The sequence below is a fragment of the Penicillium hispanicum genome, assembly GCF_028827665.1.
Source record: "Penicillium hispanicum strain IBT 35686 chromosome Unknown utg000003l_segment0_segment0, whole genome shotgun sequence".
NCBI classification, from domain to species: domain Eukaryota; kingdom Fungi; phylum Ascomycota; class Eurotiomycetes; order Eurotiales; family Aspergillaceae; genus Penicillium; species Penicillium hispanicum.
The window spans coordinates 2,936,936-2,948,878 of NW_026623195.1; the positions used below are offsets into that span (position 1 = coordinate 2,936,936).

General features: G+C 50.9%; 6 protein-coding genes across 6 annotated transcripts; 2 read left to right on the forward strand and 4 right to left on the reverse strand.

Annotated features, from left to right (window-relative positions):
• Positions 1-285: 285 nt before the first annotated feature.
• N7459_003531 (uncharacterized protein) lies at positions 286-945 on the reverse strand (the record flags this gene model as incomplete). Its single annotated transcript, XM_056942715.1, has 1 exon — positions 286-945. The coding sequence occupies one exon, from the start codon at positions 943-945 to the stop codon at positions 286-288; it is 660 nt and encodes a 219-aa protein (XP_056802598.1).
• Positions 946-2,064: 1,119 nt separating this feature from the next.
• N7459_003532 (uncharacterized protein) lies at positions 2,065-2,583 on the reverse strand (the record flags this gene model as incomplete). The annotated part of the gene is made up of 2 exons (XM_056942716.1): positions 2,065-2,353; positions 2,444-2,583. The coding sequence occupies 2 exons, from the start codon at positions 2,581-2,583 to the stop codon at positions 2,065-2,067; spliced, it is 429 nt and encodes a 142-aa protein (XP_056802599.1).
• A 753-nt stretch (positions 2,584-3,336) lies between these two features.
• On the forward strand, positions 3,337-4,614 carry N7459_003533 (Srpk; the record flags this gene model as incomplete). The annotated part of the gene is made up of 1 exon (XM_056942717.1): positions 3,337-4,614. The coding sequence occupies one exon, from the start codon at positions 3,337-3,339 to the stop codon at positions 4,612-4,614; it is 1,278 nt and encodes a 425-aa protein (XP_056802600.1).
• A 2,632-nt stretch (positions 4,615-7,246) lies between these two features.
• N7459_003534 (uncharacterized protein) lies at positions 7,247-8,658 on the reverse strand (the record flags this gene model as incomplete). Its single annotated transcript, XM_056942718.1, has 2 exons — positions 7,247-8,558; positions 8,606-8,658. The coding sequence occupies 2 exons, from the start codon at positions 8,656-8,658 to the stop codon at positions 7,247-7,249; spliced, it is 1,365 nt and encodes a 454-aa protein (XP_056802601.1).
• An 827-nt stretch (positions 8,659-9,485) lies between these two features.
• N7459_003535 (uncharacterized protein) lies at positions 9,486-10,223 on the forward strand (the record flags this gene model as incomplete). The annotated part of the gene is made up of 1 exon (XM_056942719.1): positions 9,486-10,223. One exon carries the CDS (start codon positions 9,486-9,488, stop codon positions 10,221-10,223), a length of 738 nt encoding a protein of 245 aa, XP_056802602.1.
• A 453-nt stretch (positions 10,224-10,676) lies between these two features.
• Positions 10,677-11,696, reverse strand: gcy1 (putative glycerol dehydrogenase Gcy1; the record flags this gene model as incomplete). The annotated part of the gene is made up of 3 exons (XM_056942720.1): positions 10,677-11,172; positions 11,238-11,615; positions 11,677-11,696. 3 exons carry the CDS (start codon positions 11,694-11,696, stop codon positions 10,677-10,679), a joined length of 894 nt encoding a protein of 297 aa, XP_056802603.1.
• Positions 11,697-11,943: the final 247 nt, after the last annotated feature.

Consider the following 11,943-nt stretch of genomic DNA (forward strand, 5'->3'; position numbering starts at 1 on the left):
TACGTGAATAATCTTCGAATTGATATCCCCGACTGGATTATGTCTTGTCCTTTTCAAAATTCCATAATAACCTATGATATGCTATCGGTCGTTCAAGGTATATGGATACATAAAATAACCTCGACCATGCATCCACATATACTCAAATATACACTCTTTTCCACGACCAACAATAACTTGCCAGTACTTTACCAAATGTCCTACTTACACAATGCAAAATACACATGATCTGTGACAGACCAGACTCCACCACCCCCAAATCACTTCTTCCAAACGGAACAGAACTCATTCAGCATGAGCCCTCTCCTCCAGCAACTCCACTGCGTTCCTCAACTCCCGGATCCGCTGCCCAACCCGCCTGCGCACTTCATCCTTCACCTCCGCAGCCACAGTCACCGGGTCAAACCCGGGATCAACAACGGGCCCATCCTTCCACAGCGCCCGCGCAGCAGCAATCTGCGATCCCGGCACCGCAACCCCCTGGTTCGACACCACTCCGGTATCCTCTTGGCCCGGCCGGCCGGCGTACAGGAAGTACACGGCGCACAGCTCGTTCAGCGCGTCGCGCGCAGACTCCCGGTCTGACGCGGCGTAGATCGTGGCGCCATCAGTACTGTCGGTGGCGATCTCGAATTCGTCTTTTGCGACTTCGTACAGGTCTTGGAGTTCTTCAATTAGAGCGTCGGCTGTGGGGGTAGAAGAAGCTGTGCTGTAGAGGCGGGAGGGGGTGGGATTCAGTTGGAGAGGTTTGAGAGTTGTTGGAGCTGAAATGCTGCTCGTAAGACCGGTGGATAGTGGTTTTTTGTTGTTTCTGGTTGGTTGGAGAGTCTGGGTGGTCAGGCTTGACACGCTGCGGAGAGGGCGCAAGTGCGAGGTCAATTGTGTCGAGGGGAGAATGCGGAGGCGGAGGGCTGGTGCCCCGGTCCGCAGCGATAGAGTAGACATTTTGGCGAGGAGTTTAAATAAGGATACAAGCTAAAGGGGTACGAGAGAGGCGCGAGAGTCTCTTTTAAGCTAGTGGTGAGAACCTTAGGTGATGGTTGAAGGCACCTTGGGGGCCGATGACGTATGCGTCACGTGGTGATAACTGATAAGCAGGTATGGTGTTGGAATAAGTGTGTGGAGACTCGCATTAATAGTTTATCCTTTTCCTGTATGTTATGATTAGTTAAGCGTACACCCCCTAAATTGGCAGATTAGGCGTAATAGCAACTCAGATTTGTCCTTGTTTCCAATTGGTCGGGTCCTCTCCCTATCCTGACAACTTTCAATCCACTTAAGCAGCATATGTCTCTGAGGGGCATCATAGAGGTCCACGTTTTCCCAATGCTAGTACACATGAGCGAACTTCTGTCAGGTATTGTGGAAGAAAGTAATTCTGAAGTCGCTCACTCATCACACTAAGTTATCAGATCTGATTTATAATTGTAAATCATCTGGTTGCAGTATACTGAATCCACCCCCCCCAAGGTCCGAGAGTAAGCTTTTAAAATTAACAATATTATAATATTTATATACTTTGTCCATATGCAGCATACCAGGCCGCGGGGGGCAACAATACTAGTTGAATCTGTGCTTTTGGCGTCAATCAGTTCCGATACTGAAAATATAATCGATTAGTGTGGAATCGATTACTCAATTGCTGCATATGATAACTAATTTTACTGGCTGTTATTAATTGTTGGAAAGTCAAGGCTGACACGATTGTCTGGGGTCTAGCCAAGTACGGAGCTGCAGGTGTAATGAGTCACACCAACAACCCCAGAGCTTTGACCCCAGTTGCCCAGGTGCTGAGGTAGGTCGTCCTGATGCGTCACCAGGGTCTGAGCAATGTAACATTGGGCGAACGAACTCATGACCCGACAGGATCGAAGCCTACATTAGGCATGTTTTCATTGTCAGAAGGCTACTGTATAAGGGCTATTGAATCAACGACTGAGATCCCGGCGACTATAAGAAATGGACAGAACTTGTGTATCAGATGGTACTAAACCCTGCAGCACTCCCCATAAGGCAACTCACCGCTTTAATCAACCAATTCACTTCAAACAAATGACTCGGACTCTAGTTGCTTGGAAGATGGCCGTAGCCGATCTCTGGAACAGCCTCGAGCTCATTTTCCGATGGCCATACTGTCTTTTTGCCTTGTTGCCTTTTGGCCGAGTCCGTCTTCTCTCCAGCATGTGTTGCGCGCACAAACCCAATGTTGTCTTTCCCATGAACATAGCCATGGCTAGCGACATGAGTTCCATGCAGGAGTTGATTCTCGTCTTTGTAGCAAAGAGTCACGTGTGGACCCAAAGGATCTTTCTGGTGTATGCCGTTGATACTGGTTGTATCATGAACCTCGGACCTGCAAATTTATCCAGACATCAGCTAGCATCTAGTAGGGATCAAGAACGCCATATAGGTATCGTCTTGCTCGAATGCATTGTGTACGCACCTAATAAGAACCGCCTTGGGGTAGAGCTTTCTGTCTCTTGCTGTCTGATATGCCAAAGCCACAAGTTGGCGCAGTCGGTCTTGGTCTTTCGGGACCATGCCCTTATAGAAATAATATTTCACCATGTTGACCGTAGACATGTTTGTTTAGATGGTCTCTCGAATGGGGTTTGTCGCTGTGGAGGCAATACTTTGAAGCTTTGAAGTAAGGGGGAATAATTGCAAGGTGCAGCTGCGTTGTATTTCATCCTAGACTGTGTCCGCTTTTATAGCCTCGCTGAAAGTAAAGCCACAGCCAGTCTCGTTACGCCAAGGCCATTCATGCGCAATGCAATGCCTAGGGCGCGTATATTCTGTCGAATAATGACTTCGATATTTCAGGAATGACCAGATAGGTGAGTCTAGGCACCAGTCCGTCTCCTAGCGGCCACGCAGCATGCATATAACGTGATCATGGTATCAAATCCTGGCGGGTATTGATGATGAGGAGTGTGCCTATGTTGCAGCAGGGGCGGTTTTTTCTGTTGAATGCTGGCTTGTCAGCCAATAGATAGACGCTTTGTCTCGGGCTCGGACTTTCTCCTGCCCCGCTCCACCCAATCACTGACCAGAACCTTCTCGAAGATGGTTAGCGTTCATCATGAGCATTCGCCTCGCGCCAACGACATAACTCAAATAATTGAGAGATATTTTTATCACCTTTATCCAACTTCTTTTGGCTCAAATTCTCCGCGTGATACGGCGATGAGTCAGTCGTTGTCATTGGCCATTCGGTTGTTGCGCTCGCATTATTTATGTTCCCCAGTCATTTCTCCTGTCCTTCGTAAGGGGTATATACGACCGCTTCGTCACAAGCAACCCCGCTGCGCGTTGACTCTCACCGCATTCAATTTAATGGAGACCAAGGAAGATTTTGACACAGGTCTCCTCTACGAGCCTCTTGAAGGAGTCGAAAGACTGGAGAACTATCGACCAGGGGGCTATCACCCCATTCAAATCGGAGATCACTTTCACGGTCGATATCGAGTTGTTCATAAGCTGGGACATGGGTCTTATTCAACTGCGTGGCTGGCCCGTGATGAACAAACCAATAAATACGTTGCAGTGAAAGTTTGCACAGCAAACGCGAATCCAAAGGAAGTGGACATTATATCCACTCTCACTCGTCCTCATTGTCCTTCAGTCAACCATCCAGGAAAGATGATGGTCCCTTCGATTCTAGATGGGTTCACCATTCGCGGCCCAAATGGAAATCATGCTTGCTACGTTACAGCGCCGGCGAGCGCTAGTCTCTCTGGAGTGAAAGATGGTTCATGGATCCGCTTATTCCAGCTTGATGTAGCCCGGTCATTGGCTGCGCAACTCGTTCTTGTTGTGGATTATGTGCATGCCCAAGGAATTGTGCATGGAGACCTTCACCTCGGCAACATTCTTCTCAAAGTTCCGCCCAATTTTGACCAGCTCCCACTCAAACAATTATATGAGAAATATGGAGCACCGGAACTAGAACCAGTTGTTCGTCTAGATGGCAATTCGCTTCCGCCTGGTATCCCATCCCACGGCATTGCGCCCATATGGTTGGGCGAAGCGAGTGAGAAAATCACACTTTCAGAAGCCAGGATCTTGCTTGCAGACTTTGGTGAAGCCTTTTCCCACTCAGAAGAACGGAAATACGAATCTCGCACCCCGCTTGTCATTCGTCCCCCTGAAGCGCGGTTTGAACCAAACGACCCTCTGTCTTTTTCATCGGACATTTGGACTCTCGCTTGTACCATATGGTCTATCATTGCCCAACGGCCATTATTTGAAGGATTTCTCGCGACGAAGGACGACATGACCTGCGAGCACGTCGATACTCTTGGTGTTTTGCCACTTGAATGGTGGAAGAGGTGGGAGGCGCGACGACTGAAATTTACCGAGGATGGTAAGCCAATGAACCGCAACCCTTTTCGATCTTGGGATGATCGGTTTGAGGATAGCGTGCAACAGCCCAGACGAGATAGTGGCATACCGTCGTTTGATGCAAGGGAGAGGGAGGCTTTCTTCGACATGCTACGGCCGATGCTCTCATTCAGACCTGAGAATCGCCCTACTACTAAGCAAATTCTCCAGTCAGAATGGATGCGAAAATGGGCTCTTCCTGAATATGGCAAGATGCAAGATAATGTATGAGCTATATGAGCTATTCTAGGGTGGGACTGCATGTACCATTTTCATCCGCTCCCGAGGGAGTATCCTGGGGTCTGTTGCGAAATATAGGATGCCTGCACCTGAAAGAGATCATGACTGTAAAACGTTCTGCCACAATAATCCCATGCAAGGTTCGCGTTTGGCATGTGGAAGTATTCTCTGAATTTGGGTCTACCAAACAGATTACCTGTGTATGCTCGAGCGCAGACGATTAAGCGTCAACGTGTCCTTGACATCATGTCGGCTTGGCTGAAGTGGGTGGATCTGCAGCACAGGGAAAGCGAAAAAAAACCTGGGAGGGGTATTTGCCTGACAAGAAACCCAGCGATATCTTCTGTTCCTTGGATCTGCTCAGAGGCCGGGCAAATATCACGCTTCGGGATCGCTGGATCGCTGGGCTCAAGTGTTTCGTTGTTCTCGGGGTCTAAACAGGATTCTCAATATCAAGAGCTCGACGGTGCTGATCGGCAGTGACTGCTCGCTCTAGGCCATCAGGTTCAAACACGAGCCCGAGAGGATCATCGATGAGTTTTTTTTTGCTATTGGATAGTTGGAACAGGGCGCAGCACCTGCAGCCACCAGACAACCAAGGCAGAGAACACAGACAGGGTAGACGCAAAGAAGCGGGTCACACAGACGGAGGAGCAGGGCGGGCAATGTGGCGTGGTAAATCAGCGAATCGAGGAGGCCAGAAAGACCATTGAGGGAAGGGCATAGAGGGCAAATTCGGGAAATAGTGGAATGAGCAAACTGCGTTGAGGAAGCACTTAGTGAGAGAAAAGATTAATTGATTCCATATCAGTCAGAATATAAGTGAGTAGTTAGCGAACATATAAGGCGCTATTTAGGATATGGCTTCCCCTAAAGGCGGGCAACCTCTTCACGGCGCCACTTATGTAGGCAGAAAGGCGAAAATAATCCCCGACACAGAAAGCGTAAGGTAGAGGCAAAAAGCTCAGCCATAGATTGCGACCGAAAAGAAAAAAGAGAGTTGGGCGGGGCTGGCGGGGAATCCAATTGGGCGAGACAAATCGTAAGGGAGCAGCAGTGAGTGCAAAGTAGATGGGGTGGAAAGGAGGACAGAGGGAGGTGGAGTTCTTTTATGTTGGGAGCCACGGCGGGGAGAGGTGACAAGACGGCATAATAGGGCGCTAAACCGGAAACGGCAAAACTTACCGGATATAATAATCCACAGGTCCCGCTATTACATAATGGCGTTTTTGGCGGCACATCCTCAATGAATGTAGTAGTGTGGTATCGACATATTTACCTACGTAGACTAGATTTGACTGGCTGAGAGTACATCCTTGAGAACGTCATCCATAGATGGTAATCTTTACTGCTATCGCCCCTGCCATCTATATTTTTTCCAAATCACATTTGGATGTATTCTTTTTACTAGCCAGCAATAGTACCACCCCTTCTGCGATATATTATAAGGTTACATGGCATGAGGCCTCTCAGCTTAAAGTCAACAGCGCTACGTACCAGGTACCAGAACGGGTCATTGAGCTTATGGTCTACTGGACGACGTACTCAACCTCAGGCTCTTCTGCGACAGGATGTACAACATCGACCGCTGGTCGGGCTTGGGTTTCTGCCGGGATTAATGAGGATGCCCTCCTCACTAGAGCTAAGGACTTCATATGACCGACCAACGCATCAAAAGATTGTTTCGATCGGGACTCATGTCTCTGGGCCGCGGGTCGAGGGTGTGAACGTCGATAGAGAACCAATGCACCCGTCAGACCAGAACCACTGTGATGACTCAGTAAAGATGCTGAATGGCACTTCCGAGCTCCATCGGTTCAACACTTGCCAATAGGCTTCAAAAACGTGCGTTGAGCCCAACTCTACTTAATGGCAAGAAATGCGAACTCAAACAGGTGCAAAGGTGAGACTGAGGTCGAGCAGCAGTTGCGGCTGCAGCTGATAGGAAAGGCCCCCAAGCTAAAGTGCGTCCTAGAACTGATCATTTCTACTTTGGTTGTTGCGCTGAAACGGCCTTATGACAATCACAGAAAACAAGCCCTGGCGGCATAGAACATCATTCTCTGGGTAGATCATGTAAGTAGTCAACGTGCGACGCTGAATGCCATCGCGACTCCTTTCAAGAACTATGTATCGAGCAAGATCGATTTCCATCTGGAGAGTGGGATCTTGAGCTTCTACCGTGGGTGTTGGGTTTAGGGAGTACGTGTCATATGGATTTGAATACTGACGGAATCGAGAGGCTGAGGCTCAGCGATGTGAACCCAACTCGCAGGAAAACCAATGTTTGTACTGTGCTCAATGGTATGAAAATCTGCGACAATATCGAGGTAGAGAAGGGGACCCGATAGCCCCCGTTCTGCTAGGCCGGCCTGCATCGCAGCGGGGAAGCTCATTCAAAACGATGATATTGGAGACCCAAGGAGTTGTGTGTTATCACTGCAGTATGGGAAGGAGCAAAAAAGACGCAAAAGAAATGTCAAGTGAGTGGAGTGGTATAAGCGCTGTCATCAAATAGATCCTGTCGTAGTCAGGATCCAGTTCCGGAGAAAGTCATCAGGTCGAAAAGCAAATAATGAAAGATAAACGAGAGGCGAAGACGGCGTGGTCTAAGCGGTGCTAATCAACGTCGCGCTCGATCGCATTCAGCCAGAAATGTATAGATGCCCTCGGCGCCATCATACTCGACGGTACTTTCTGGCTGACCAGCGCTAGAGGCTTCTGGGAAGAAAGCGCGGTCCCCAAGATCACTGATGTTGATGCTCGAGTAGGCAGAAGGCGAGGATTTCCATGGATTGCCACCGAATAGCGCGCTATCTTCGAAACTGATGGCGTTACCAGACTCATAGCCCGAGTTGGGAGAGAATGGGCTGTGCATCTCAGGAGACAGCATGCCTTGCCAATCTAGGTCCTCGGAGTACTTGGGTTGATATTTCGACGACCCCTCGAAGAAATAATCTGTGTCAGACGATGGAGCCACGCTGGGTGCGAAGGGGAACAGCAGAGCTAAATCAGCTCCATTGCGGAGCTCAAAATCCTCGTCTTGCACGATTCGGCCTCGCTGAACACCGACTTCATCGCACAGACGCTCTACCGTCTCTGCATTGCAGCCAGGAAACCGGACGCGGATCGCCGATCGGTCATGAAGAAGTATTGGGAAGTCACCCAGTGTCGACAAACGTTTCAAGTCATTCAAAACAACGGCAAGCTCCTTCAACGCGCGCGCAAAGTCACCCGACAGAAGGTCCATAAGGCCCTCCGTCTGCAGGGTCACGTCGGCGGGAGCCGCGGTCTCCTTGTCAAAAGCAGCAAGAGCACCGATAGCAGTGATGGTTGGGGACAGCTGGAACTCGATGTGGGAACCAGGAACATTGCGAGGGATAGCAGTCATCTTTCGGCCCGCCTCGTCCTGCAGAGCGCTGACAGCCTTGTACCGCTTCTCACCATTACGAGGATCAATGCCATCAAATCGGACTTTCTGTCCCGACAAAAAGAAGGCGCGCACGCCCTGAGATACATTCTGTATCACCTGAGCCGGAGCCGCAGGCCCATGGGAGAAGTACCGAGCCCCGCCGAACCGGCCGGCCCCGATGGCGTATCCCCCAGCAGTACGACCAAGAGTTCCACCGGTCAAGTTGGGTCGGAGTGTGGACGCAAATGGAGTGCGAGCTGTAAGACGACTGATGTTTGAAGCAACCCGAGTGGTCTTGTACGCGCCGGCGTCGGCTTGGACGCCCGATCGAATAGCCGACACGAAGGCGCCGGTGGCACGGGTCGAGAAGTGGCGACTGCGAGCTTGGCGGATGGCAGCCGCTCTATTGATGGGTTGCCGGAGGTTTATGCGAGCATATACTGGCTCGTATCGTAGGGAGGCATGCTGCGGTGGATCTGGTAATTTGGCTCTTATGGTTTTGGAGGCCTTCTCATAGGCAAACCTGGGTCATGTTAGTAGATGAGTCAATATAGGATGAAGGCAACGTACCTCGCCGCTCTCCATATCTTAGGGAGCAGTAGGTGCCCATTGGAAGGCGCCATGCTGGTATCAAGGGGATAGACAGGCGTGCGGGTGGGCAGCTGATGATGAAGAGGAGGAGTGTCTGATGACGGAGGAGCCGGGCTTATCAGGGGGCCTGAGGCATCCATTGCTGACTTCCCGGTGGCGTTGTGGCGATGCGCACGTGACTTGACGATGATTGGTTCGTCGGCCCGCCTGTTAATCCGAAGTATACAGCCAGCACGGAATTCAACTGGACTCGAGAAGTATGAGGTGAAAAGTCAGGTAATTTCCAGAACTAACTGTGCATCTTGGTTAGTAGTATTTGTGTTCTTTTTCTTCCTTATGAGTGTTCTGAGAGAGATTTTCTTGCAAAGAGCGATGGGAGTAGCTGCAGTATCCCGCTCGTACGCAAACCGGAGCCTGGTGATATTCGACACAGGATAAATCAGTCTTAGTGAACGGTATTAACAGAGAGCACTCAGTAGCCCTTGTTATCAAACGAGTTGTGAGACCCAGTTTTTGTTCAAGAAAGTCTCTCAGAATCCAGTACTTGTCTCTCGTTGTTTCCCTAGCGATACCTCGCCTCGACTTCATCCTCCACCGAACACCCTCCCAGAGTCGGAACCTCCTCTCGGTCAAATCATCATACGCGTTACACGTGGAGAATCTCTTCTCGTGTGAAGCAGACAAAGTAAGATGTCCTTTGAAACTGATATACCAGCTGGGCTGTCTGTATCAACTAACGAAATATCTCAGAGCCGACCCCTCGTTATCACCACCAGACCATCCCACTTCCAATATTTCCCACCTCCAAGGGAAAATTGCAGACACTGTGCCAAAGGGTATCTGGGATCTGGCTAATCCGATGGAAGAGAACAGCCAACTTTCCGCCCCGGCCACTGGTCCGGCGCCGCTTCCCACCCCGCTCAAAGAGCTGCACAACGCGATGAAAGCATTCTTCGCCGAGGGCATCAAAAAGGCTTCCTACAAGTTCTGTGCTCTGAAGGTCGCTGTGCTCGATGAAACCACTGTGATCCAAGCAGTGGACATGACCCCTCTGTCTCCTTTCATGATGCCAAAAATTCGCTGGGGCACCTCCACGGTTGTTGCCACCCTGGTTCTGATCCTTGCTGCTACCGCCGATACTGATCTCATGCACGAGGCTCTCGATTTCTTCGGATGGCAGAGTCTGACTCTTCCCCGCGTGTCTCAGGTTACAAAGGCCGAGTCGGCCGACTTTGCGAAGCGATTTGCCCAGGCTAAGAAGGCGGCAATCGATGGAAAGGTCGGCGAGATGACCGTCCTCGGAGTGCACCTCGTCGACATCGAAAAGCTTGAGCGGCTCGAGAAAGGATGCGCTCCCAGAGAGCATTGCTCCTTCATGCATGCATTTGCCGTGGCTATTGGACGGGAGGGCTTCCGTGTCTACCAAGCCTGGGGCGAGCCTGCCTATCGCATTGATGAATACATGAAAAGAGGCGGCTCGAAGCTTCGCGGATGGGACGAAGGGAAGAAATTCGTCAAGAATTTTAGCAGGCTCTCGCGCAACCATGTATGTCCTCTGTGCTTTGGAATTGATCACGATATCACAGCGCTGATGTGAATTAGGAAACCTGGACTCGGGAATTATTCGACGCCTACAACGAATGCTTCGAGGTGGACCTGAGATTGATTTGTGGCGAAGGCAAGCCCATGGCACCCGTTATTCCGACCTATCGGCCCTGGGTGCGAATTTACGAGATCGGCGATGTCAGGCTGGAGGACATCAGGAAATTTACATGGAAGTTCTTTGTCTGAGGCGCCATCGTATCGTCTGAACTAGGCACAGGGGGGCTGCAATTTCGGCTGCAATGGGGTGTGTTTTCTCTGGACTAGGTTTTTCAACAGTCCGCTAGGTTATTCAGCAGTTCACAGAGAATCAAAATACGGAACTGAGATCTCCTACGTTTTCTCTATTAGGAGAAAGCAGTAAATTGTTTGGTATCTAAAGCCCACATGTACTCTTGAAAGTCATCTTCCCAGCACCTTACTTTTCATACAACACGGTGCCAGTTATCTACTCATCATCGCCAAAGAAAACCTTAATAGGCAGCCAGGCATCGTCGCAAACCTTGAAGCGATCCTTGAGGTTGTCCAGCTGGCTGAGCTCATCGGCAGTCAGGTCCCAGCCGTCAATCTCAAAGTTGCCATCGATACGCGACTTGCTGACAGACTTGGGGATGACGCTCCAGCCCTTCTGGATACCCCACACCAGCAGCACCTGCTGGGGGGTCTTGCCCTTCTTCTCGGCGATCTGCAGGAGAGTGGGGTCCTTGTAGAGGGGGGAGTTGGTCGAGCCCAGGCACGAGTAACCGGTGGAGTGGATGCCCTTAGAGGTGTTGTAGGCGACCAGCTTGGGCGAGGGGTTGTTGGGGTGCAGCTCGATCTGGTTGACGGCAGGGACGATCTCGGTGGAGGGGTCGTTCAGGAGCTTCTCCAGGTTCTGGATGCCAAAGTTGGAGACACCGATGTTGCGAACCTTGCCCGTGGCCGGGAGCTTCTGCATCTCTTGCCTGGAACGAGGTAAAAATGTGAGTCAAGGCGTCTTCGTTTCGAAAATTGACGAGTGATATCTTACCAGGTCTTGATGAAGTCCCAGTCCGGCAGATGCTTAGACTTGTCGTTGGGGTCGGTCGAGCTAGGCCAGTGCACCAGGTACAGGTCGACATAGTCGACGCCAAGGTCCTTCAGCGACGAGGCAATGCCGTCCTGGACGCGGTGATGCCATGTGTTGTCCAGCTTGGTGGTGATCCAGATCTGGTCGCGGGGCACGCCGGAGTCGCGAATGCCATCGCCGACTTCCGCCTCGTTGCCATAGGCCAAGGCAGTGTCAATGTGGCGGTAGCCCTTCAGCAGAGCGTTCTTCACGGCTTCGCGAACTTCATTGGGCTTGGACTGCCAAGTGCCCAGGCCGATAGCGGGAATCTTGTCCCCGGTGTTGAGGGTGTAGGTCTTCCTGCAGCAGATTGTTAGCACCCTGATCGTGCGCAGAGTGGTGACAGGCCCTTGGAGCTTACTGAGTGTGCTGGTTCGACATTTTGAGGAATAGATTTGGGCAGAGGTGGCAGGAATCGAGGTAGGAATTGTTGGAATGAGACACTGCTAGAAAGAGCCGGGAGCGTCCCTATATAGGCGGAACAGGTCCATGGCGACATGGTTAATTAAAGTGGGCAGGTCCAAGCACCGATGATGTCGACTGGAGGGGCACCAGCGCCCCTCCCGAAACTCTTCGTTCAACGCCTGTGGGGATTGGGTGGTGCGCATCATTGGTGTTTTGATGCAGT